At 41.0% G+C, this 25,489-nt stretch overlaps 1 protein-coding gene across 1 annotated transcript in view; it reads left to right on the top strand.

Annotated features, from left to right (window-relative positions):
• The window catches only part of LOC117357233 (NACHT, LRR and PYD domains-containing protein 3-like), a 104,148-nt gene that overhangs the window by 31,200 nt on the left and 47,459 nt on the right, over positions 1-25,489 (top strand). The window contains exons 4-8 of the mRNA XM_033937605.1: positions 238-1,924; positions 2,208-2,406; positions 5,515-6,563; positions 17,876-18,034; positions 18,926-19,096. Coding sequence (XP_033793496.1) covers positions 238-1,924; positions 2,208-2,406; positions 5,515-6,563; positions 17,876-18,034; positions 18,926-19,096 — 3,265 coding nt within the window. The remainder of the gene's footprint in view (positions 1-237; positions 1,925-2,207; positions 2,407-5,514; positions 6,564-17,875; positions 18,035-18,925; positions 19,097-25,489) is intronic.

Genomic DNA, 25,489 nt, shown 5'->3' on the forward strand with positions numbered 1-25,489 from the left:
GTCCTTGTAGTACTCCTCAGTGCTATCATGTCATTTGATGGACCCACATTTCCTGCCGCACTCCTCAGTACTTCAATAGTATTTGAAGTACTTGCCCTGTAGCACTCCCTATTTTTATAGCCCATAAGTATGTGAAAGATCCATAATTCCTACAAAATATCTTTTCTTATGTTATCCTGTCTTACTGATGAATGGCACTACTTGATTCCTTACCTTATGCATTGTTTCCATTTCCAGAAGAGAAAGCTGATTATAAGCTTCTTGTGAAGGAGAAGTATGACAAGATCAGACTTCCCAGTGCCATCCCTGGAGAGCTGGAAGACCTGGAGGCCTTTTATACTGAGTTGCTAATAGTGAGAAAGTACTGGCGCAAGGAACGTCAGGAGTTGCGCAGATCTAATGGTGTAGGCTGCCTCCAGAAGATGTCTAGCCTACATGAAGAGGATCCAGAAAAGATGACCATCAGGAAATTGTTTGACCCAGATAAAAAAGGTCGAACACCACAGACCATCATTCTTCATGGAGCAGCTGGCACAGGGAAGACTTACACCCTTCGAAAAATCCTGCTGGACTGGGCCTCAGAAAACATTTTCCAGGACTTGTTTGACTTTGTGTTTTACATTGATTGCAAGGAGCTCCTGAAGAAGAAAGAAGAAGTGACCTTAACCGGTTTGCTTGGGCACACATGTGATGCATACCCATATGTTCTCCAGAAGGCTCTGACATGTCCAGACAAGATACTCTTTCTTGTAGATGGAGTGGATGAACTTTTTGGGCACATGACAGATGAAAACTCCAGCAATGCCAAGAAACAGTCATGGCCCACTGCAGTTATCATTGCCAAACTGTTGAAGAGAGACCATGCAAAGGTTCGTCGTTCCAAGATCCTTCTCACCACTCGCTCTCTCTGTTTGTACCGTGTAGAAGAAGAGTTAACCTCAGCTAACTTATCGGCAGAAGTCCTGGGGTTTCTTGAAGAAGGGATCAAAGATTATTTTAATAAACTAGTTCCTGATCAAGAGAAAGCTATGGAGATCTATGACTATATTCGAGACAATGAATTGATCTTCACCATGTGTTTCATCCCAGCCTTGTCATGGATTGTTTGCACTGCAATAATGTCAGACATTGATAATGCAGACAATCTCAAGACAGCAAGCACCACCACCCAAGTCTTTTTGTCATTTGTGATTACCTTGCTAAAAACCCACTGCCCTGAGTTCCAAAAGCAGCATCATAGCATCTTAGAGAAGCTTGGTGTTTTGGCTCTTCGTGGAATTAGAAAAAAGCAGTTCAGTTTTGACCAAGAGGATATGCACCAAGTCCAGCAAGACTTGCCTGAGAAAATCCAATCCATCTTCCTTAACAGTATCTTTGAGAAGAAATTAATTCCAGAAACTCAGTATGGCTTTACACATACTATCGTGCAAGAGTTTGTTGCAGCACTGTATTACTTCAGCAGTACCAGTAAAGAGAAAGAGATGAAGGATCTCCTGGAAGATGCACTTGAGACCCGGGACCCTCACAAAGTCCGCATTATACGTTTCCTCTTCGGTTTGGGTGGACCAAAGGTCAGAACTCTCCTGAAGAATTTAATAGGCACACCCACTGTGCCCAGTCTCATGGAAGATCTTCTTCGTTGGGTAAAGAAAGCCTCTATCAGAGACAATGATGGATATTTCCAGCGAGAGCTCCTGCATTGCCTATACGAACTTCAGCATGAGCAATCAATCAAAGAGGCTCTAAAGGATATTAAAACCTTGGACCTTAGTAGAGCAACTCTAGGACGGTTAGACTGCTCAGTTTTGAAATTTTGTCTCTCTTGCTGTCCATATCTGGACCAGTTAGACCTTCCTGATACACCTTTGGGTCAAAAGGAGCTAGAGATATTGCTGCCTGAGCTACACAGGTGTCAGAACTTGAAGTAAGAAGAGTTCTAAATTCATTATCTGTGTGTCTCCAGTTTCATGAATAGTTGTGCTATAGAAAAATTCAGCTCTGCTACTCATTAGTATTGTTTCACAGCAGGATGTATTATAAGGACGTTGGTCTGCTACACAATCTCTACTGCTAAAGGAACGCTCACTGTGTCTGCAAAGTCCTTGATGCTTCACAATAGTAAAGTATAGTAAAACTGACCTTTTCTACACAGGGTCTCTGCATTGTAAATAGTACCAAATGCTCATCCTCTCACCCTTGACTTGCAGGCTCTCTGCCCATAAGCTTAGTGAGGAGTTTGCTAAGCAAGTGTGTATCCAGCTCTCTTCTAAGCTTTGTCTTTCGGACATCTCATTGGAGGGAGAACCAGGAGGGCATGGAGTTCTCTTATTCTGCGAGGCTGCTCATAAAAGACCACTGTGCAGGTATGCTCACTCAGCAGACAGGGGGCCATTTTCAGTGGTGATTGTCAGTGACACATATTTCAACACTGGCTGCAGCTTTTAAATACAGGTAGTCGTTGACTTACGACCTATCCAAGTTACGATTGTTCGACCTTCCGCTCTCCGAAGTCTCGCTACGCAGCATGATAACATACGCAGGGGTGTTGCCCCACGTGAGTTTGTGCCTTGTTGTTTTGGCGATTTCATGCAGTAAAAATGACAACGAAGAGGAAATTGTCTCTGTCCACTCCTCAGCCTTCCAAAAAGGAAAAAAAGGCCATAGATTTGGACACCAAAATGATGATAATAAAATAGTATGAAGGAGGAAAGAAGGTGAATGCAATTGCATGTGATATAAAGTTATCACACTCTACTGTGTCGACTATTATAAAGGACTTACTACAAAAATACTTTACCATCTTGATCATCATCAATCAGTACTGCTTATTTCCATAGACCTCTCCTCTGCTTTCGATACCATTGACCATAACCTGTTATTAACACAACTTTATGAAATTGGTTTATCTGACCAAGTTATGGACTGATTCGTTTCTTATTTCTCAAACAGATCATCCAAGGTTATCTTCAATGGCGCATCATCTGAACCTTTTACCACCAAACACGGAATCCCACAAGGTTCCATCTTGTCACCACATTGCTTTTTAACATCTTTATGTCACCCCTTCTGACGGTAGGCCAATCTGTTGGCGTTACTACATTTGCATACGACGATGATGCGCAATTAATTCATCCCATTGATCTTAACAATATAGAGGAGGTTGTATCCATAAATCATAAATTAGAAAAAATTAAATCATGGCTAGACACAAACAAACTGTCTCTTAACATCAATAAATCGAAACGTATGATTTTTCCCTTCAAAGAAGGAATAACTCTTCAGGCTCCCCTGAAGTTTGAATCGCTCCCAATCAAAGTTGTCCCTACTCTAAAACTGTTAGGGGTCACTTTCGACAGTAAATTTTCTTATCACAATCACATTAGCACGGTTGTCCAGAAATGTTTATATCGTCTTAGAATGATACTTCTCTGGCAAAGTTACTAGAACCAGCTTCTTTGAATACATTGATCTACTCTCTAGTAATCCCTTGCATAGACTACTGTAATGCCCTTTATAAAGGCATTACAAAAAAGGAAATTAGACGACTTCAGATTGTGCAAAACACAGCTATTAAGATCATTTGTGGCGCTAAGAAATATGATCATGTCTCATCTCTCCTATTCAGTGCACATTGGTTACCCGTTGAACATAGAATTAGTTATAAAATCTTACTTTTAACCTTCACAACAAGACTAAATAATCAACCAGAGTTTATTAACAGACTTTTAATTCTGTATAATTCTTTAAAATCGCTTCGTTCAATACCACAAAATCTTCTCATCATACCTTCTTTAAAATTAATCAACATGTTGCGTTCTAATAACTTTGCTGTCTCTGCCCCCACTCTCTGGAATTCACTGTGCAATCATTTGCGCAGTGAATTCGAAATAAAACAATTCAAATCAAAATTAAAAACATTTTTGTTCCAGGATGCCTTTGGACAATAAGGGGCTCATAATCGAAAGAGAAAAACGTCCAAAAAACGGCCTAAGTCGGCACTTGGACGAACATTTCTCAAAAACGTCCAAGCGCCGATAATAAAACCGGGTTTTGGACGTATTTAAAAATGACCTAGGCCTTCATAGTGCCGCTCAACGACCAAAGCTAAACGGGGCATTTGGGAGGAGTGTCGAGGGCAGGAATTGGGCGGGATGTGGGCTGTTTAGACTTAGTCGTACAGCATGTATAACCGAAAGTTATACAGCCCACGATTGACGGAACTTGGATGTTATGACTTAGACCATGTAAAACATGGTCTAAGTCACAAAAATCTACCTAAACTCACCAGATGAGCACTGCAAACACATAAAACAGACCCCCACATACTACCCCAATGATTACCAACCCCCCCACCCCATAAAAATTTTATTCACAACTTTAAATTTCATCCTCCAGACCATCATCACCTGGCCACCTGGCATAGGAAAGCCTAGTCGTTCAGCACAGAAGCAGCAAAAGCCCCTGTAATCACTGCATTGATACTGAAACATGTGCACTCCCCTATACACCCCCAAAACCCTTTTTTACTGGCATATAAGTGGCTCCTGCAGCCATAAGGGCTATTGGGGTGGTAGATAAGTGAGTCTAGGGGATTCTGGAGGTGGTTTGGGGGGCTCACCATCACATATAAGGGAGCTGTAGTGAGGAGAAGCCATAGCACCCTTTTTGTGAAGTTCACAGCAGTGCCCTGTAAGGTACCCCACTATTTAGGTGGCATGTCTGGGTGTGCAATCCATCACTTTGCAGACCCCTCCCACGTCCAACAGGGCTTGTTCTAGGCGTTTTGGACTTGGACGGAAGGTTGGACAGAAATGTGGTATAAAGATAGATGATTTAAGTGGCTTGGACGATCAGATCGGCAGAACGTATAATTAGATTTTCGAAAGTAAAAAAAAGTTGGATGTATCCTTCGAAAATGTGTTTTAGGTTCTTTTTAACTTTGGACGACTTGCGAGATGGACATAAACGGACTTAGACGTCCCTTTCGATTATGCCCCTCTATCTGTCCTTTTAAGGACAAACACAAACAAATTTTATCTCCTTTTACTCTAACCTATTGTATTTTCCTTTTTCGTTTTGCTTTTTCTTTCATAATTGTAGTTCTTCCCTTTCTTCCCTAACGTTTGAAGTAAGTCCATATGTCTTATTAAGTGTTTTATTAAGTCACTTTGGTTCTGTCTAGTATCCCTGACTTTTAAACTGTTTTTATGTAAATTTGATATTGTATACCGCTTAGAAATCTGATTAAGCGGTTTAAAAAATTTTTCTAATAAACTTGAAAGTTGACAAAAATAGAATTCGTGAAACTGTGAAAGGTTCTGCACCTTTGTGGTCAACAGTAATTACGAAGCAAAGTACTGGGCACATCCATGAAATGGAGAAATTGTTAAACATTGTGACGGAAGATCAGATTCAAAAGCGGACGCCCTTAAGACTCTCTACAGTACAGTCAAAGGCTAGAAGTCTGTTTGGGACTACAGTCAAGAATTTGTGGCAAGTACTGGTTGGTTTAAGAGGTTTAAAAATAGATTCCAGTTGCATAATGTTCGGGTGACTGGAGAAGCAGTGAGTGCGGATGAGGAAGGAGCTAAAAAGTTTGTGGATAGTTTAGAAGAAATAATCAAGGTGGAGAGTTTCCCGGCAGAGCAAATTTTTAATGTGGATGAAACAGGGTTATATTGGAAGCGGATGCCAGGACGCACTTACATCCACAAAGAAGCCAAAAGCATGCCAGGATTTAAAGCACACAAGGATAGACTCACTCTACTGCTTGGAGGGAATTTCAATGGGTTCAAGCTGAAGCCCTTATTAATTTACCATTCTGAATATCCACATGCATTTAAGAATGTGAACAAGCACACTTTGCCAGTTTATTATAGATCAAGCCTTAATGCCTGGATGAACCAGGCTTTATTTAAGGATTGGTTCAGTAATTGTTTTATTCCTCAAGTGCGTGAGTACTGTTTGGAGAAAGGAATCCCCTTCAAAATTTTACTGTTGCTTGATAATGCGCCTGGACATCCACATCACTTAGCTGATCTCTATCCCAATGTGAAAGTGTTATTTTTGCCCCCGAACACTACACCACTTATTCAACCGATGGACCAAGGGGCGATTGCTACTTTGAAGGCAAGCTATCTTAGAACCACTTTCGCCCAAGCCATAGCTACTATAGATGCCGACCCTGAACTATCACTACATGACTATTGGAAACAGTATAACATTCTTAAGTGTATAAAAAATCTTCCTACTGCTTGGGACTCAGTGACGGAAAAGTGTATGAATGGTGTGTGGAAGAAGTGTATTAAGCGCTATGTGAATACCTTTGCTGGATTTAACAGTGAACAAGAACTTGATGAGATTTGTGAAGAAATAGTGAAACTGTCAAAAGACCTTTCATTGGAATCTGAAATGGAAGATGTTGAGGAGTTGCTAGAATGGGAATTAGGGGAACTTACGAATGAAGAGCTGATAGAATTAGAGGACGAAAGAGAGGTGGAAGAAAAAATAAGAGTATTAAAGACCAAGAGGATGAGGCGCCACCACAAAGGGATTGTCAGAAGGTTTATCTCTACTGAATAAACTCCTCGCCCATTGTGAAGACATGGACCCAAACATTGAATGATTTGCGAGGATTGAACGGATGGCATGCGACACATTTCGTCCTTATTGCGAAATTTATGAAGAGAAAAAAAAGCAAACAATTCAGACGAAGCTCACTATGTTTATGAAAAGAGCAACTCCACCCATTAGCGGGACCGCAGCCTCACCTGATGAAGGAGATATCGACAATCCGCAGCCAAGCATCAGTGTTGCCATGGCTTAAATGTACTTTACTGTACTAAATTTCTTATTTTTGTCTGTTTTTCCACAATTGTATTGTTGTTTGACTTAGAAAGAAAGAAAATGTTGTTAACAGATTGCTTTAAGATGGTTAAAATGATTAAAATATCATTACCCAGTCTAATATTCTTGCCTTAATTTAACATAGGCCAACTTACGTCCTGATCCACTTACGACCTAGCAGTTGGAACCAATTGCAGTCATAAGTCGACGACTACCTGTATATGCATATATTAAGTGCCTCTGTATGGATATTCTGTGATGATGATGCTACTTTCGATTTAATTGAGGCCTGCCTTTCAGCAGGTTTTAAACTAAACATATAAACTACAGCATATGGATGATTTTAGTTTGCGGTCCTCACTCCACTTTAACTGTCCCCCAGCACTATGAAGACAATTCTATAAACAGGGTTTTCACAGTTACTTTGCCCATTGTGTGCGTAAATGTTTAATATAATGACATATATGGGCCCATATCCACCAAATTTTGCCACAGATATTCATCGATTGGCTGGCTAAGGCCTAACAGCTAAAGATATACCTGCCTTTTAGTTGAGCTTATCTAGCTGCAAGCCTTAGCTGGCCAGCTGATAAATATTGGTGGTGACTGGCTATGTCATGCAACATAGGCAGTCACTAGCCAGTCTGTCAAACTGCATATTTCAGCAGGAGATAGCAGGCACTCTCTCACTGCATTTTGGCCACGCCTAGCTGGCTAAATACCGCTGAATATACTTTATGTGTGTAGATGCCAGTATTCTGCAAATACCCACATAGTTTAGCTAGTGAGATTTTGCAAGGGTGGCATACACAACGGTGGAGCAAAGGCGGGACATTGGGGGGCTCCCACTTATGAGCATAATTTACAGAATGTTGTAAGTTGTACATGTCTCTGCCATAATGAGGTGTCTGCGCCTTTCTTAGCTCTTTCCCCTGGATTCTATATTTGGTGCCAAACGTGTGCAGATTGAGATGTGCGCACAAAATTAATTAACTAATAAGTCATTAACTAGCAATAAATTGATTTCAACAAATCAATTAATGCAGTGAATTGGCAGTAATTACATAAGAACATAAGTAATGCCTCTGCTGGGTCAGACCAGAGGTCCAACATGCCCAGCAGTCCGCTCACATGGCCAGGTCCAGGACTTGTATAGTAATCCTCTATCTATACCTTTCTATCTCCTTTTCCTTCAGGAAATCATCCAATCACTCTCTCTTAAGTGCCATAATAGTTGTGTGCGGCACACAAAAACTTTTTTTTTTAAAAATGTCCTATTAAGAACATTAAGTACCTGAATATTGTCTCTCTCTCACCATACCTACATGCATTAATAGTGTCACATGTTGCCACACTCAGTACAGGTAACATGGTCTCTCTCGCTCTTTTTCTATCTCTTCTCTGGATCACCTCACTGGAGTACAGCTGCTGGATGATAGCTGGACTCCTTTCAAGCTGGTGTATCCCTCCCTGCATGTACAGTTTAAAGAGACTGACAGCTCCTAAGCAGATGCACCTCACCAGTTTAAAGAGACTGTCAGCTCCTACTGGACTAATTCATCTTCCTGCTCACTGCCTGCAACACTCTCCTACTCCTCTACTTCTTCACACATGTTGTACTACCTCTGAGCTGGACATTTTTGCTTTCACCTTTTCTTTCCACAAAATGTTTCCTGTTCATTGGATCCCCGGATTAGATTTTTAGGCACACATCTTCCTGCATTCCTAAATCCTGTAGAATGTAACTCAGAAGGGGGCATAGCCAGGGGTGGGGTAGAAGCATTCCAAACAAATGTGCACAGAATTATAGAATGCCACCATTCCTGCGCCTGAATGCCTAGAGTTGGGCATTGGTACTTATACCAGATTTCAACTGGCTTAAATGCCAGCACCCAGATTTGGGCATGGAAATGAGCTCTAAGGGCCAGATTCTTTAAATGACGTCTAAGCGCGCCAACATTGTAGGTGGCACCTCAACCACGTGGTGGCACCAATCATTGTAGGTGGCACCCCAACCACTAGGCGCCGCTTAAAGAATCACACCTAGCGATGCCTAATCAGACTTAGGCTTCGCTAGGCGCTGGTACATTAGGCCAGGTTTTATCTGGGCTAATGTACTGGCACCTATCTCGCAAGTCTAGCAATGACTAAGTTTGCCATACCTTTTCTCTGCTCCTAACCGTGCCTGCTTTTCAGGTAGGTGTCGTTAGGTGCCTCGACTTACGCTTCATTAAGCATCCTAAGAGTTCCGCGCAGAACTCTTATTTGGCAATTTTTTTTTTTTTCATTGATTGAAAACTGGCGCTGTCAATTACCATTTCAATTAAGCCAATTTTTTTTTAACTTTTTAAGTTGCACACTAATGTAGGCATCCTATACAGAATCTGGCCCTAAGCTATATGTGTATAGATGCATCGTTTTGTCCAGTCTGTCTGTTATAACTAGATTGTAAGCTCTTTCGAGCAGGGGCTGTCTTTTTCATGTCTGGTGTACAGTGCTGCGTATGCCTGGTAGCGCTCTAGCAATGATGTGTAGTAGTAGTAGGTGCTATTCTATATAGAGCACACAGCTTGCTACGCTCATTATAGAATAGTGTTCTGCGCCAATTTTTTTTCTGACACCCAAATATGTGTGCCATTTACTGAAGTTGATCCTATGTTTATACTGGATTCCTCTGCCTCCCCTCCCTCCCCCCCAACAATACCCCATCTCCCCAGCTGCTAGAATTACATCAAACCTCTTTACCCTCCCCCCAAGCCCCCCTCCCCTATTTGTAGGTAGATCCAGTGGGGGAAGGCTGTAATTTGGGACAGGAGCACAGTCCCCTTACTCCTGCCCCTAGCAGTGGCTTTACAAAATGGCTACCATGATCTCTCATGGCAGCTTAAGTTATTTCCACTGACTATCCCTTCTAACCACCTAAACCAGAGGTTTTCAACCTAGTCCTCAGAACACACCTAATCAATCAGGTTTTCAGGCTACCCACAATGAATTTGCCTGAGATAAATTTGCATACAAAACTATCCTGAAAACCTGACTGGGACTGAGTTGAGGATCCCTGGCCTAAACTGAAACCAACTATGCAATGGGCAGTCCAAGGGTAGAGTCAAGGCAAAGTCAGCACTTATACAGTTAACTAACTGTATTCAGTATTTTAACCAGTTAAGATACGGTAACCATAAAAAACAGTCCTATTTTTGTCTGGTTTCACTTATCCAGTTGACTAACATACAAGGAAATAAAATACCAGCGGACATGATCTGGAGTTCCTTTCATGTTCCAGAATGGAACAATTATATCAAACTATATAACAAATACTCTAAATCTTACTGTGCACTGGATTCATGTCCCCCGGAAATCATGAAAGCGACTCCACTAGACTTTAAACTATCTTTGCTGCATTACTTAACCCACAACCTAAAAAATGGAAAGTTCCTCACGAACAACGGTCACATAATAATAACCCCAATTCCAAAAAAAAACAAAACATCTTCAGAACTGGTAACCAACTATAGACCAATAGCATCCATCCCACTTATTGTAAAAATCATGGAGGGATTAGTACATACCCAACTGAAGGAATATCTTGATCAGTTCTCTCTCCTACATGAAACTCAATCCGGTTTCAGACCTCTGTTCAGCACTGAGACAGTAATTGCGGCTATCTTAGATAATCTACGTCTCTTGTTCAGCAAGGGCCTTAATGCCCTGATCATGCAGTTTGATATGAGCTCTGCCTTTGACCTAGTGGACCATGGAAAAATGCTACAATGCCTGGATTCTATTGGCATTAGGGAAGAGGTACTGAACTGGTTTCGAGGCTTCCTTAAGTCCCGTACTTATCAAGTACGTTTCAGTTACGATCTCTCCAACTCCTAGAGCAATCCATCTGGCATCTATCCCCATTGCTTTTCAATATCTACATGTCCTCACTAGGTGCGCAATTGACCCAGTTGGGAATAAAATTATTCAGTTATGCAGACGACTTTACGATCATCATCCCATTTGCTAATTCTCTCTCGGAAGTTACTCCCAAAGCATCAGAAGCACTAAATTTGATGGAGCAATGGATGACTGAATTCAAACTGAAACTTAATTCAGAAAAAAACAAAATTTTTTGTAGCCTCGCCACATCCGTTTGACAACAAAACACCACTATGCATCAATAAAATTAGTTATCCTATTCAGACAACTATGAAGGTATTGAGTGTAACACTAGATCAGTGCCTAACCATGAAAGACCAAGTGGACTCCTTGATCAGTAAGGGTTTCTTCACCTTATGGAAACTTCGATCCATTAGAGCATATTTTGACGTCAGCATTCAGAATTCTGGTGCAATCCCTTGTACTGAGTCAACTTGTTTACTGTAACATTGTCTATTTAGCAATCTCCCAAAAGAATATGCGACGATTACAACTAATGCAGAATGCAGCGGTCAAGCTGATTTTTGGGCTGAGGAAGTTCGACCACGTTACGCCTTACTACTGACAACTGCATTGGCTACCAATGGAGGCACACGTAAAGTTTAAGTTTGCCTGTTTCTGCTTTAAAGCTCTATATGGCCTAGCCCCCAATTACATAACTGACCTTTTTTCCTTCTCAGCCAACAGACATAAGAGAAGCACTCACTTGCTCTTCGTTTCCCCCCCAGTTAGAGGATGTAAGCTCAAAGGACACCACCAATACCTTCACTCACACCAAGCAGCATTATGGGGTAAAGATCTAGAACAATTGCTCACGCCTTCCACTTATGGGGAATTTAGGAAACGCCTAAAAACATATCTGTTCCTGATGTATCTAGACAACTGACCCAAATAATTCTTTCTCTTCAGTACCAATTCCCTTGAATTGTTAACCTCTATCTTTCAGTTCTGTTAAGTTCATTCAACTTGTACCATCTTTCAACCTTTGTAAACCGCATAGAACTTCACGGTCCTGCGGTATATAAGCTGTTATTATTATTATTATTATTATTATTAATATTAAATGTTGGCCCTTAGCTGGATAAGTTCTAATCATTCACATCAAAGGCAGCGGAATGCTTTTTTGTTTGGGAGGGCCCAAAAGCTCCACATCAGACCCCACCCAACCTCCGCCTCAAACCCAACCCCATTTCTTCCATTCATTCTTCATATACACACAATATAATTTTATTTAATCTCTCTTTCCCTTCTTCTAACACCCCTCCAGTATGGCTATTCTTATGTTCTTATCTTTTTTAATTAACCTTTATAAAGTTTATTTCCATGCATTATTTTAAGAGGCTGAAGTGTTACTCTGTTGTTTTGGTTTGTTTGTTTGTTTTTTTGTAGCCTGTACTGGAAGTGAGAGGGAAATTACTGTCCTTAGTTAATCCCTAAATCTTGAGGCATGTTTCTCCCTTTTCCATTCAGACATCCTACCCATTACATAAACACACTCATTACATCAGTTCAGTACTAAGCTGGGGATCTGAGGTAAATGCGAGGGGAGGCTTTCATTATGTTTTCTACTTAATAGCTCTTTGAAACTCTGGCCCCTCATGTGCCCTTAATTAACATTTGACACCATTGTAAACCTTGCTGATTGTAACGTTTTGCTCAAATCATCTTATTACACAGAAGCTCCTTCCAACTAGAGAGTGACGCAGGGACAAAGATTCATCTCCATCCCCTCACCATCCCCACAGTAAAGTGCATTTTTCTTCCCTGTCCCCTCACCATCCCTATTGCATATATTCTATAGCAGGGATCTCAAAGTCCCTCCTTGAGGGCCGAATCCAGTCGGGTTTTCAGGATTTCCCCAATGAATATGCATGAGATCTATGTGCATGCACTGCTTTCAATGCATATTCATTGGGGAAATCCTGAAAACCCGACTGGATTGCGGCCCTCAAGGAGGGACTTTGAGATCCCTGTTCTATAGCAATTGGGTACTGAATCCTTCCAACCGCTAAACTCTTCATCAGTCCACTTTTTATTGAAAGTATCTAGCTACTGTTTTTATTTTCATATTTTTTATCTTTATCTTCATGTATCAATCCATCTTAATAATGCAGTTACTCATATAAAAATCCATTTGAATCAATGGAGAGGTGGCTTTGATGAGATTTGAAAAGAAAAGTGGTGGGATGGAGGGAAGGGGGGTTATCTCCCTTGATTGAATGTATTGGATGGGAGGGGGGTAATTCATTTTGTATTGTTACTGATGGATTGTAAGTGCTGATTCTGATTAATGTATGTACAATTTTATGCACTTTATAATAGTCTTGAAAACTTTAAATAAAGATTAAAAAAAAGAAAAGAAAAGTGTAAAAAGAAAGATTAAGGGCTCCTTTTACAAAGGTGCGCTAGCGGTTTTAGCGCGCTAGATGCTAATGCCTCCATAAAGCTGGCATTAGTATTTTCCGTGTAGCGTGGGGTTAGCATGTGCGGCATTGTAGCGCACGCTAAAAAATGCTAGCGCACCTTCGTAAAAGGAGCCCTAAACCAATACTTAAAGCTAAGTGACTTAAATTCAAATTGATTCAAATGGATTTTTATATGAATGACTGATTATTAAGATGGATTGATATATGAAGATAAAGATAAAAAATATGAAGATAAAAACAGTAGCTAGATACTTTCAATAAAAAGTGGACTGATGAAGAGTTTAGCGGTTGGAAAGATTCAGTACCCAATTGCAATCTGAAGGTCCATACAAAACATTTCTTACATATGTAGCTATTATATGCCTGGTAGTCTCTACATATAGCTATAGAATATATGCAATAAGTGCAGTATCTTAGTATTCTTGGTAAAATAATATGTGATGTAGTACTAAATAATTGGCAGAGTGATATAGCAGCCCTCACCATTACAAGCATTTTTCATCCCTGCCCACTCTTTACCTCCACAGTCTTAATTTTCTTCCCTGCATCTTCCTGCTCAAAGCAGAAGGATGATTTTATACAATTTTAGGAGCCTAAGGCATTTCAAATAAACATTTTAAGCCAGACCCTCACCAAATTCAGAACAAGGAATCACAAATAAGAATCAAAAATAAGTAGATAAAAATTGAATTAGGAATCCCAAAAAGTTAAACTTAGCAAGTAACATTAGAGAAAAACAGAAATGCATTTCTTTTTCTGTTGACCACAATACAGTTATCTGCTATACACATTTTCCAAAGCTAACATACTATATTTCAATCAATAAATTCAAAGCAAAATGTTTTGGGGGTTTTTTTTACCTTTGTTGTTTGGAGATTTATTTTTCCTTCAAGTCGGTTCTGGTGTCTCTTTTTTCTACTTTCCTGTCTTTTGCTTTCTTTCCTCTCTCTCCATGTGCAACGTCTCTCTCTCTCTCTCTCTCACACACACACACCGCTCTCTATCTTTCTCTATCATTCCCTCCCTTGCTGCAAAGGGAGGAGTGAGGAGAATCCAGGGCACATCTCTCCCACCCCCTATACTGCCAAGTCCAACATTCTCTCTCTTGCATCCCTTTTCATATATCCTATCCTTCCCTCTCCACCACAACATCCAATATTTCTCCCTTCCTCCTCTCCACCACTATCATGTCCAACAAGTCTCCTTCTTTCTTCCTTTTCCCATGTGCATCATTTCTCTTTCCTTCCTGCTCCACACACCTATGTCCAACCATTCTCTCTCTCTTCCATCCCCTACTGGCAGCATTTCTCTTTCCCTCCCTTCCCACCACTCCACCCATGCAGCATCTGCCTTCTATGCCTTCCCACCCCCTCCCAGAACATGTAGCATTTGTCCTACCCTGCCTTCCCAACCCCCCCAGCCCATTCAGCAGCTGTACTTCCCTACCTTCCCAACAGACTGTTCACCCTCTCCAAGGTAGGGAGAACAAGAGGACACTCTCTAAAGTTGAAAGGGGATAGATTCCGTACAAATGTAAGGAAATTCTTCTTCACTCAGAGAGTGGTAGAAAACTGGAACGCTCTTCTGGAGTCTGTTATAGGGGAAAACACCCTCCAGGGTTTCAAGACAAAGTTGGACAAGTTCATGCTAAACTGATGAGACTGGACTCATTTGGAGCACTGGTCTTGACCTAGGGGCCACCGTGTGAGCGGACTGCTGGGCACGATGGACCACTGGTCTGACCCAGCAGTGACAATTCTTATGTTCTTCCCAGCCCATGGAACATGTGTTCTTCCCTCCCTTCCCAATCCCAGCATCCTCCCCCCCCCCCCCGCAAGATTTCTCTCTCCAGTTCCCAACTCCCTCACCTACCTCCTCCCTAGCCACTGTAATTTTAAATTTTCAGGCAGCATAGGCGGGACGCTACAGAATAAAGACTTCTGGGGTAGACCAATGGCAGCAGGCTCACCTCATAGTCACTGATGGCTGCCTAAAGATTTAAAATTACAGTGGCCAATGAGGCGATAGATGGGAGAGTTAGGAGAGCCATAATTCTTCTGACATCCAAGTACCAATTTTTTTTTTTTTGGGGGGGGAGCATGGTCCTTGTGGCCATCCCCATTCCAATGCCTATGATTCGTACATACCTGAATATTCAGTGCCAGTGGCTGGACGTGGCTTTTATTGTTGAGTTACCAAACACATTTGTAATATATGTTATATTTATACAAAACTGTAAAGAAGTCACCCAGAACCTATAAAGCAATTCTACTATACCATAATATCACTAACTTAAAGGACTCACACAAGGGCCTATCTAGAAAAAGGCAGCACTAAATATTGCAATGGATAATAGCTCAGTGCACCTACTATGAAAGTAAACAAACCACATTAGGACAGATCAATCCTACACAGACATTCAATGCTAACAGTATATTTGGTGTTTTCAAATATGCAGAATACAAGTAGTCCCTCACCAAATATAAAATAAGTTATCACAAGCTAAAAATAGATATATGTAATCAAAAATTAAAATGGATCCCCAGGAAGCCAGTGCAGCACCAGAGAAAGAGAAAAAGTACATCCCCCTGTATTGATCGAAATATAAAGGTGGCAGATGTAAATGTCAAGTACTGACATATTGCACTCACCAAATCAAAAATAAATAAATAAACCAAAAATGGAAATAAAGTGATACATTTTTATTGGACTAATTTAACACATGTATTGACTAGTTTTCAAAGACCAAAACCTTCAGCTGTGTACTGCCACCCTCCCATTGTGTGACTTATAGTTCAGCATCTCCTCTTCCATTCCCCCTCCTGTAGCCCAGCATCTTGCTTTTCCTCTTCCTCCCCACTCCGCCCCAGGTGGCTGGTCTCTCCTTTCTTGTGAATTTACTAATAGGGAGAAAGTCACTAGGATTCTGTGATGAAAATAATAATATTCTTTATTGAATCACAGCTCTTCTTTTATAATTACCAAGTTAACATATTAAAAGCAAACGCTTGTTTTACAGCAAAATATTGATTCAGTTTCCAGTAACGCTGAAATACATCTCGTGATTAGATGGTAAACCACTTCAAACTTCAGCCATTTATAAAAAATGGCGGAACTGATATAAAAATCTATAGCAGCGTTAATGGATTGTGCAACTAATGCAATTCATGCAAAACAATTTTTATAATGTGCTGAAGTGCTATTAAGGTGCTGATTAAAGTGCCATGTGCTTTTTACTTGAATGCCTGGCCCCCCGACCCAGGTTTCGTATTCTTCGTCAGGAGGGGTCTAGGTAAAAGCAAACTACCATTAAAAACATTTCAACAATAAAACAAATACATACTCAATCTTGCCACTGAATCTCGTTAATTTTATAACAAATATCAAACTTCTGTACTATCGATATAAAGTTATTAAACATACCTTCTCAGGCAAGCTAAATCGGGGAACGACACCGGAAGAGGAACTGGCTGAAGTTACCTAAGCTCCCGGATTTAAATACATGCGCACTCTCTCATACGCCCATCTGGCGAAATACTGCAAATATAGCAGCGGAAATGACGTAGTATTCGAGGGCACCACACATATATCTATATATTTAACCACTCGATTTCTGAGTTCAAACCGTTAGGGAATAAAGTATTCCAATTGTAAATAAATCGTTGTTCTTTCTGCAATAAAAGTTTACAGATGTCTCCTTCGAATTGGTCAATATGTATAAGCACTGTGTATCTAAGATCTTGCAATGAATGATCCTCCCTCAGCCAGTGATCCACCAGGGGGGCGGACTCTCTGCCCCTGCGGATATTGCTAAGATGTTCCACTAAAAGCGTTTGCTTTTAATATGTTAACTTGATAATTATAAAAGAAGAGCTGTGATTCAATAAAGAATACTCTCCTTTCTTGTGACCACTGATTTTAAGTTTTGGGCTATCTTGGTAGCAGATAGGGTAACAGCAGCAATGAGCTGGATAGCGGGATGGGAAGTGAGGAAGTTTTCTTGTGTGCCAGAGCAGCATCGCTACCCCTCAAATTCTGCCACCCTAGATGAATGCCTAATCTGGCCAGTGGCAACTCAGAGATCACCCTTTCATTGGTTGGACTGGCACTTCATCTAAATTGGAGAGCCAAGATTGTTCTTTATATTACTAAAAGGAAGACATGTTGCTGTCTCTTGAAACGAGAATTTCAAAGAAAAATAAAGTTGGTACCAAATATATAGCACTGTGGCTTGTGTAGGAGGCAATGATCAAAGTTTTTACATAGGTTTGGTTATTGCTTCCCTGTTGATGTAAGCATGCATATTTTTGCTCACAGCAAATGTGTTCATTGATGGTGTCAGGTATAAGATGAAAGCTGGAAAGTGCATATGGGATTTAATTTTTTAAATCCTGCACATATTTTCTGGCTCATACTTTGCACTCCTTATATAACGACCTGGCCTGAGTTTCAAAGAGAAACTAAATGGGTAATTTATCTATCATGTTATTAATCCAAACCCTCAGATAGCTCTATGTTATAAAGACAGATTGAGTAAGTTGAATTGTTTTCGATGCATAAAGACAGTAAAACCAGGACTGGTTCAGTGTATTCCTCATGAAATGGAGCCATCTGGTCTTCTTATCTATGAATAGTTGTATTATCTAATTAAGGGATTTTACTCTTTGCTCTCTGTACAGACTGACTGTTTATTATTTGAGGGAAGAATTCCTTCTAGACTTCTGTCAGTGCCTGAATTCCCATATCTCAGATATCAGGATCCATGACACATCGCTCGGATCAACATTCCTGGAGAAACTTTCCGATGCACTGAAGTATTATAAACTAGAGACTCTTAGGTAAGCAAGAGCAAAAGGAAAGAAAAGGGTGAAAGTCAAGGTGCAACTGTGACAAGAAATTAAAAGACTACAGTTGGGGGGGGATCACTGAGCTAGGAGGAGTTAAAGTTCTGGGTATCTATTAGCTCAAATCTAGCACAGAATGTGCTAGAGTTTGGTATCTCTGAAATGGATCAAGAACCATCAGTATTAGGGCTGGGATTGAGTGTATCTGAGATAACTCAGGAACCAGCGGTAGAGCAGCTGGAGCTGGGTATTTGAGATAGTCCAGAGACCAAAAACAAAGGAAATGGGGAGCTCAGGAGCAAGCAGTAATGGAGTCTGGGTGGGAAACTCAGCATTCAGTTACCTTCTTGTATGTTTTAAATTTCCTTGCATACTAAAGGGGGTGGGTGGTGGGGCGGACTGCCTCGAGTGCCGTCTTCACAAGGGCACTGATGCCTCTCCACTTATCTGCCCTGCCCCGCGTACTTCTTTGAATGTTTGCCGACACGTGTTTCTTGCGCTGGCCTCAACTCCCTTCTGATGGCCTGTCTTGGTCGCGGGACCAGGACGTGAAGTCAGAAGGGAGTCAAGGCTGGTGCATGCAAGAGGTGGAAGATGCTGCTCACACTGGCAAACATTTCAAGAGGTACGTGAGGACAAGGGGGTGCTCAAGCAGCGGGGAAGAGTTGGGGGGGGGTGCACAGCGTACTACTGATGCCGGATGCCAACCCCCCTTGCTACATCACTGCCTGGATGGAAAAAATCATAAGAACTGTTGGATTTTGTCAGACAAAAGGTCCATCAAGTCTGTTCCGGATATGGCAATTCAAGTCACAAGGGCTTGGCAGGCTCTGCAAATTGTTCCTATGTGAAGGCCTATATAAATCTCTTCCTTCTTGTCTCCAGACTCTCAGGAAATGGCCTTACCAAAGACTGCATCCCCTCTCTGATCTCATTTCTTCGTGGTAACTCCTTCCTGAAGGAATTTTATCTGGGAAGAAACAGTCTGGGAGACGGTGGAGTTATCCAGCTGCTGCAGCTTCTTCCAGAGCTGTGTTCTGGGCTCCAGGAACTCAGGTCTGTCTCTCTTTTCTTCAATGGTGTGTCACTGCATTGATGATGTTTTAACTTACTTGCAATTCATGGCTGTTTTAAAGGAAACAGGTCATGTTAGCTGTGCTTATAAATAGAATAGAGGCCGAATGAATCTTGTATTCAGTTATGGTATCAAAACTGGCCAAAAATCCTTTTTCTGCCTGGTTTAAGTTTCATCCAAAAGGCTATGGCAATGTTTTTCAGTTTCAGCAGAAACTGATCATGTGTTTTTGATGGAAGCCAAAAATTTGTTTCTTTGTTCTATTTATCTCCCTCCCCTCTGAACAAGAGTTGCCTCCCTCCCTCCCCGCCCACCTGTAGGTGCCCCCCCCCCCCCTCGTGCCTATCTTATAATCCCTAGGGTCTAGAAGATTAATCAGGGCAAGAGTAATCCCTAGTCACTTCTGTTCCTGCTAGCTCTGCTCTCAAAATGGATGCCATGCCCTCTAGTGACATTGTAGATCAGGCTAGTACAGGAGTGGGCAATCTTTTTAAAGCAAAGAGCCAATATATCCTAAAAATGTGACCCAAGATTTACAAAGAGCCACAAAGGGTAGAAAAGGGCATTTGAGATATTCCAGGTCTCTCACTCTCTCTTCCCTCCCCAAGGTCTAGCTTCTCTCCCCTCTTTCTTCCCTCCAACCCCTCGCAGGTCTCTGCACCTCTCTTCTTTATCTCTCTCCCCCTTCCCATCCCCCTCCTCCCAACCTATAGCTAAGGTTCTCTTCCCTATCCAGACCCCGACACTTTAATTTCCCTCCCAACCCCACAATCACGCCCTCCCAGGCCTACCAAGGTACCTGGTAGTGCAGCGGGGGTTTTCATGGCAGGAGCGCAACCTTCTAAAATGGTTGTCATGGTCTTTCGCAGCTGCTTGCGGCTTTTTTGGGAGAGAAAGAGGCCTCCTTCCTGCATCAACACAACCATTCCAAAACTACTCTCTCTTTCCTGCTCAAAGTAAGCTGAGTTATAGCCCGAGAAAGGAGTTTCCTGAAATGTCTTCTTAGGTACATTTGTAAATGCATAATGGTATTGTGGATGATCAATTTGTCTATCTCTGTCCATCTGTCCAACAAATTATTAAATCACATCAAATCACTATCTCTATGGCTTCTGTGAAATCTGGCAGTGGTTTGCTGCAACAGTAGTAAATGTCTCCTGTACAGTTAGTGTATGAGTAGGGATTGGCTAATACACTGTCAGGAGAGGAGACATTAAAAAAATAGGGGCCAGACTCCCCAGTCCTTATGCCTAACCTGCATAAATTCTGTGGTGGTCTAGCTAGCAAGCCCTAGATCCTCTGACCCCCCCCCCCCCCCACCCCCCCAAAAAAAAAAAAAAAAAAATTAAATTTCATGTGGCCCAGTGGACCATAGAATCCCCAACCCCATCTTACAAATATTTCTAGGTGGTCCAGTGGGCCTAGGATCACCTGGCACCCCCTAGATTCCCCTACCCTCCTTCTCCCCCGCCACCCAAGGATATCTGGTTCAAGGCATCCTAGCGCTCCTCTATATAGGTTGATCCCCAGATAGAGTTACCAGAAGTCTGGATTTATCCAGACATGTCTTCTTTTTAGAGGACTGTCTGGGTGTCCGGAGGTCTTTCTAACCTGTGTGACAAACCAAGCACCCGTACTAGTTTTGCACCTAATACTGTTAAAAGGATGCTGTGCAGAAGAGCTGACCAGATCAGTTCTGGTGACTGACTTGAGGCTGACCTCCCTTGTCCATATGATAAAAGCAGTGGTGATCTGGATCAGGAGCAGGCAGACTCACAGCATTGGCACCTGGTCAATACATCCGCCAGGGCAGCTGAAGACAAGCTAACTGGCCCTAGGAAACCAAGGCAAAGTAGACAGGGAAAGCCTGCAGTAGAACCAAAGCCCATCCCCCCTCTACAGGCAGCAGCAGAACAGGGCATTGCTGGGGGTGGGGGGGCCATGTGTCCTGGTTTTTACTTCGTGAAATCTGGTAACCCTATCCCCAGACCAATACGGTAATACTTATCTGATCCAGGGAGATATCCTTCTCTTCCCCCATCATCTTGAAAAATGGTAGCACCTGACCCTAGTGGAGCATCAGGACGCATTTCTAGGAGACACGTTTCGTTGAATAAGGCATTGGGTGCCCAGGCCAGGATTAAAAATATACAACAAGAAGAGGTGATGATCTGCAAGCAGGCAAAGCAGCAAAATATAAAGCAGACCAACCAGTATAGAAATATGCAGTTTATTAAATCAAGCAACCAATATACCACATTTCACCTTAAGGCTGCATCAAGGGTTAAAACTTAAGGGGATCAAAACATGTTTCCCCTAAAAGCAGAATTCAGTCCAAAAAAACAACCCAGCATACATTTCTTCTGCAGCATTTCCTACCCAGAAACTGAGTCTGCTCTATTGTAGTAACAGCTAGATTTTGAGACTCCTACTAGGGTAAAATTCAATCCAAAAACCTAAAATCCTAAAGGCATTTAACACTCTTTAGAATAGAATCTCAAAATTCATCCCCTTTTAGTTTTAACCTCTGATGCAACCTTAGGGAGAAACATGGCCACTTCGGGTGCTTGATTTAATAAACCGCGTACTTCCTTGCTGATCGATCTGCTGCCAAGCCAGGATTAAGCCACGCCCCCTTGAAATCTCTACAAAGTGTGGATCTCATGTGACTAGTGGCTTTCTGAAATTGGCTTTTACGTCTGTATGCAATTTACATATGTAAGTGCCGGTATTTCCACCCGCATAGAAACTGCAAGTAAGTCTTCTAAAATAACTGCCAGTGGCAGGTCCACAATTATGGAAATTATGGAATTGTTTACCAGGTTGCTTGAGATTGTGTTCAAGTTTCAAGGTGACTTGATTAATTGCTTAATCAAATTTCTAAGCGATGTACACATTAAAATTTACATTTGTTAGGGAGCAATACAATACATACAAATACTTAAATAAGACTAAATTGCACTCAGTTTAACATATTCTAAACATTGGGTAAGGAGGGATGAAATACAATTCATAAAGTAAAGAAGAAACATTAAGGGAAAATACAAAAGGGTAATAAATAACAAAGGTGTAAGGATTTGGGATCTTTTAAGAAAGAATTGAAGACTCGTTTATTTGTGCAAGCATTTTATTAGAGTGGAATGTTTTATGTGAGATCTGTGTAATTAGACAATTGAAAGTAGGAGGAAGATGATGGGATAGCTGACGTGCTGCTGTTACTGTTACGAAGTTTGTATGTAGTAGTTTATGTCTGTTTTTACTGTAATCTTGCTTAGGGTTTAAGTGGAAAATACATTTTAAAATAAATAAATACATTTTACATTACATTACATTAGGGATTTCTATTCCGCCATTACCTTGTGGTTCAAGGCGGCTTATAAAAGATTTATAAACGGGGGTTACATTGGGAGAACGATTGATTTACTAGAGTGGTAAAGGGTGGATCTTTTGACATTTCTCGGGTTGTTAAGAGTAAGGCGGCTTACAGAAGATTTGAAAGGGGGTAACAATGGAAGCACGTTTGTCAAATTTAGAGTTATTAAGAGAATGTGAAGTTAGGGCTGCTTCAGGAATTTCTTGAAAAGTATAGTTTTTATTTCTTTTCTGAATGTCTTGTAATCAGGGGTGGTCATCAGAAGGTTGGAGATCTGGTTGTCCAGTCTTGCGGCTTGAGTGGCTAAGAGGCCGTCGTGTAGTTTTGATCGTTTTACTTCTTTGATTGGAGGAGATATGAATGGGGAATGCGTTTTTCTGTGTCTGGTTGTGGATGCTTGGATGAGGCGGTTGTTCAGGTAGGATGGGCTGTCTCCATTTAGGGCTTTAAATAACATGCAGTAGAATTTAAATTGTATTCTTTCTTGGATTGGTAACCAATGTGAGTTGATGTAAGCTTCTGTGATATGGTCATGTTTTCTTAAAGAGTAGATGAGTCTCAAAGCTGTATTTTGGATAGTTTGTAGTTGCCTAGTCAAAGTGGCAGGGCATGGAAGGAAGAGGATGTTGCAGTAGTCCAACAGTCCTAGGATTAGGGATTGTACTATAAGCTGGAATTGTGCTCTTTCAAAGAATTTCCGGACTAGTCTCAGATTTCTCATGATTGCGAAGGATTTCTGTATTATTTTATTTATTTGCGGTTGCATGGTACAGCATCTGTCTATAGTCATTCCAAGTAGTTTTATGGTGGATTGGATGGGATAGTTGATTGAGTTGAGTTCTAAATTGGTTATGGTTTGGACTTTGTCATTTTCGAGGAGGATGAATTTGGTTTTCCCTATTGAGTAAATGCTGGAGGCATAGAATGCCATGAAATGTGAACTTTTTACAAGATATCTTTCCAATCTTGTTTTCTGCTACTGCTTCTAAAGAGTATAAATGATTAAAATGATAATAATAATTTTATTCTTATATGCCGCCATACCGAAAAAGTTCTAGGCGGTTCACAAAAAGGTCAGCTAATACATGGGATACAGATAAAATACAAATTAGAATAATGGACTTAAAATCAGTTAAAGACAGAAAGCATTTACATTATAATGCAGAAAATACCGGCATGGCAGGGAAAGAAGTAATACATAGAACAGATAAAATATATCAAGTTGAATATAAGGAACTTGATTGAAAAAATGAAGCAGAATGCATTAGGATACCAGCCTATCAAAGAGTTGAGCCGTTAACAATTTTCTAAAATCAAGATAGGAAGAGACCTCTAACATAATTTTTCCAAGCCATACATTCAATTTAGAAGCTTAAAATGAAAGGGTTCTCTCAAGGAACTTCTTATAACAACAGGATTTTATGGAGGGATATGAAAACAAGTGCACTTTACGTGTGGTCTTTTTGGCGTGACTCAAAGAAAAATGAGATGCAAGATAACCTGGTAACAAACCCGAAACTGTTTTATAACAAATACAAAAAAATTTGAACAGAATTCTCGACTCTTATCGGCAACCAATGGAGTTTCAAATAAAAAGGAGTGATACCACTATTTGCACACATTCTTGGCACCTAAAACTAGATGCCTGCTTATAAAAATTGCTCCAGAAGAGTATCTAAACCAAAGGTAATTTTATAAGCTGCTTAAGTGCATAAATTCAGGTGTATAGATTGTAGAGCAAAAGAGAGGAGAGACGGGAGATATGACAGAGATTTTCAAATTTAAGAAATGGATGCATCTACTTGGGTGCATAAGACCTCTTTCAACTTGCTCAAATCATTTCTAAAATTAACTCTTCAGCTATTTAATAGCATATGTGTATACTGCAGAGCGGTGTCTCGCAAACTTGTCGAGCCGCGGCACAGTAAATGCGGTGGCCATGACTCAAGTGCATGGACATCGACACGATTATGTCACATGCATGCATGACACCATCACATCGATGTCCATGCATGCGTGAAGACCCTCCAGCCGGGCCCTGATCCACCAGTGCGGGGTGCTGGAAGGGAAGACGTGTGGAGGGAAGGAGAGGCGCTGGTGCCGGCTGTCTGCCTACAAGACGTGCCTCTCGCCGCGAGATACACATCCTGTAGGGAGTCAGCCTGCACCTCTCCTCCTCCCCGGCGTCTCGCAGCACACCTGAAATCCCGGACGGCACACAGTTTGCGATACAAAAGAGAGAAGAGACAGAGCATATAACAAAAACGTTCAAATACCTAAAAGGTATATAAATTGCATGCTCAATGAAAAGATGGTTCTAGAACAAGTTTCAAGTTTATTAAAAGTTTGTTGTACACGCAATATCAAATACTTCAATGCGTATAACAATGGAAATTTGGGAGACAAAATAAAACAATTTGTACAAGTAAACATACAATGTATGTACACAAGTAATTAGAGATACATACGGGAAGAGGGGTGAACTACAATTTTTAAGGAAAGTAAAAATACATTTAAGGAAAAAACAACATCAGGAGGGTAATGCATGTTTTACAAATATGGCTAAGCCTAAAAAGAGAATGGGGGAGGTTGTGACCTATATATAAGGTCTGGTTAAAATTAGGTATTTGAGCCTGGGATTAATGATAGAAGAATTATCCTATTTATGACTCAAATGCGTCTTTGTATAGGTAGCATTTTAATGTGCTTTTAAATTTTTCTAATGAGGTTTCTCCACATAAATAGATTGGTAAATTGTTCCAAAGCTGGGTTGCTCTGACTGAAAAAATTGTAGCTCTTCTGATACCTATTATTTTTAAAGAAGGGATAGTCAGCAAATGCTGTTCCGTTGATCTTAGAGTCCTGACTGGAGAGTATGGTATCAAAAAACGATGCAGAAATATTGGTGTGTTGGATTTTGAAGGCTATCAGTGCAATTTTATAGATTATTCTGTGTGAAATTGGTAACCAGTGTGCTTTTCGTAGAGGAGGTGTGACATGA

This window comes from Geotrypetes seraphini, chromosome 3 (genome assembly GCF_902459505.1).
Source record: "Geotrypetes seraphini chromosome 3, aGeoSer1.1, whole genome shotgun sequence".
Lineage (NCBI taxonomy): Eukaryota > Metazoa > Chordata > Amphibia > Gymnophiona > Dermophiidae > Geotrypetes > Geotrypetes seraphini.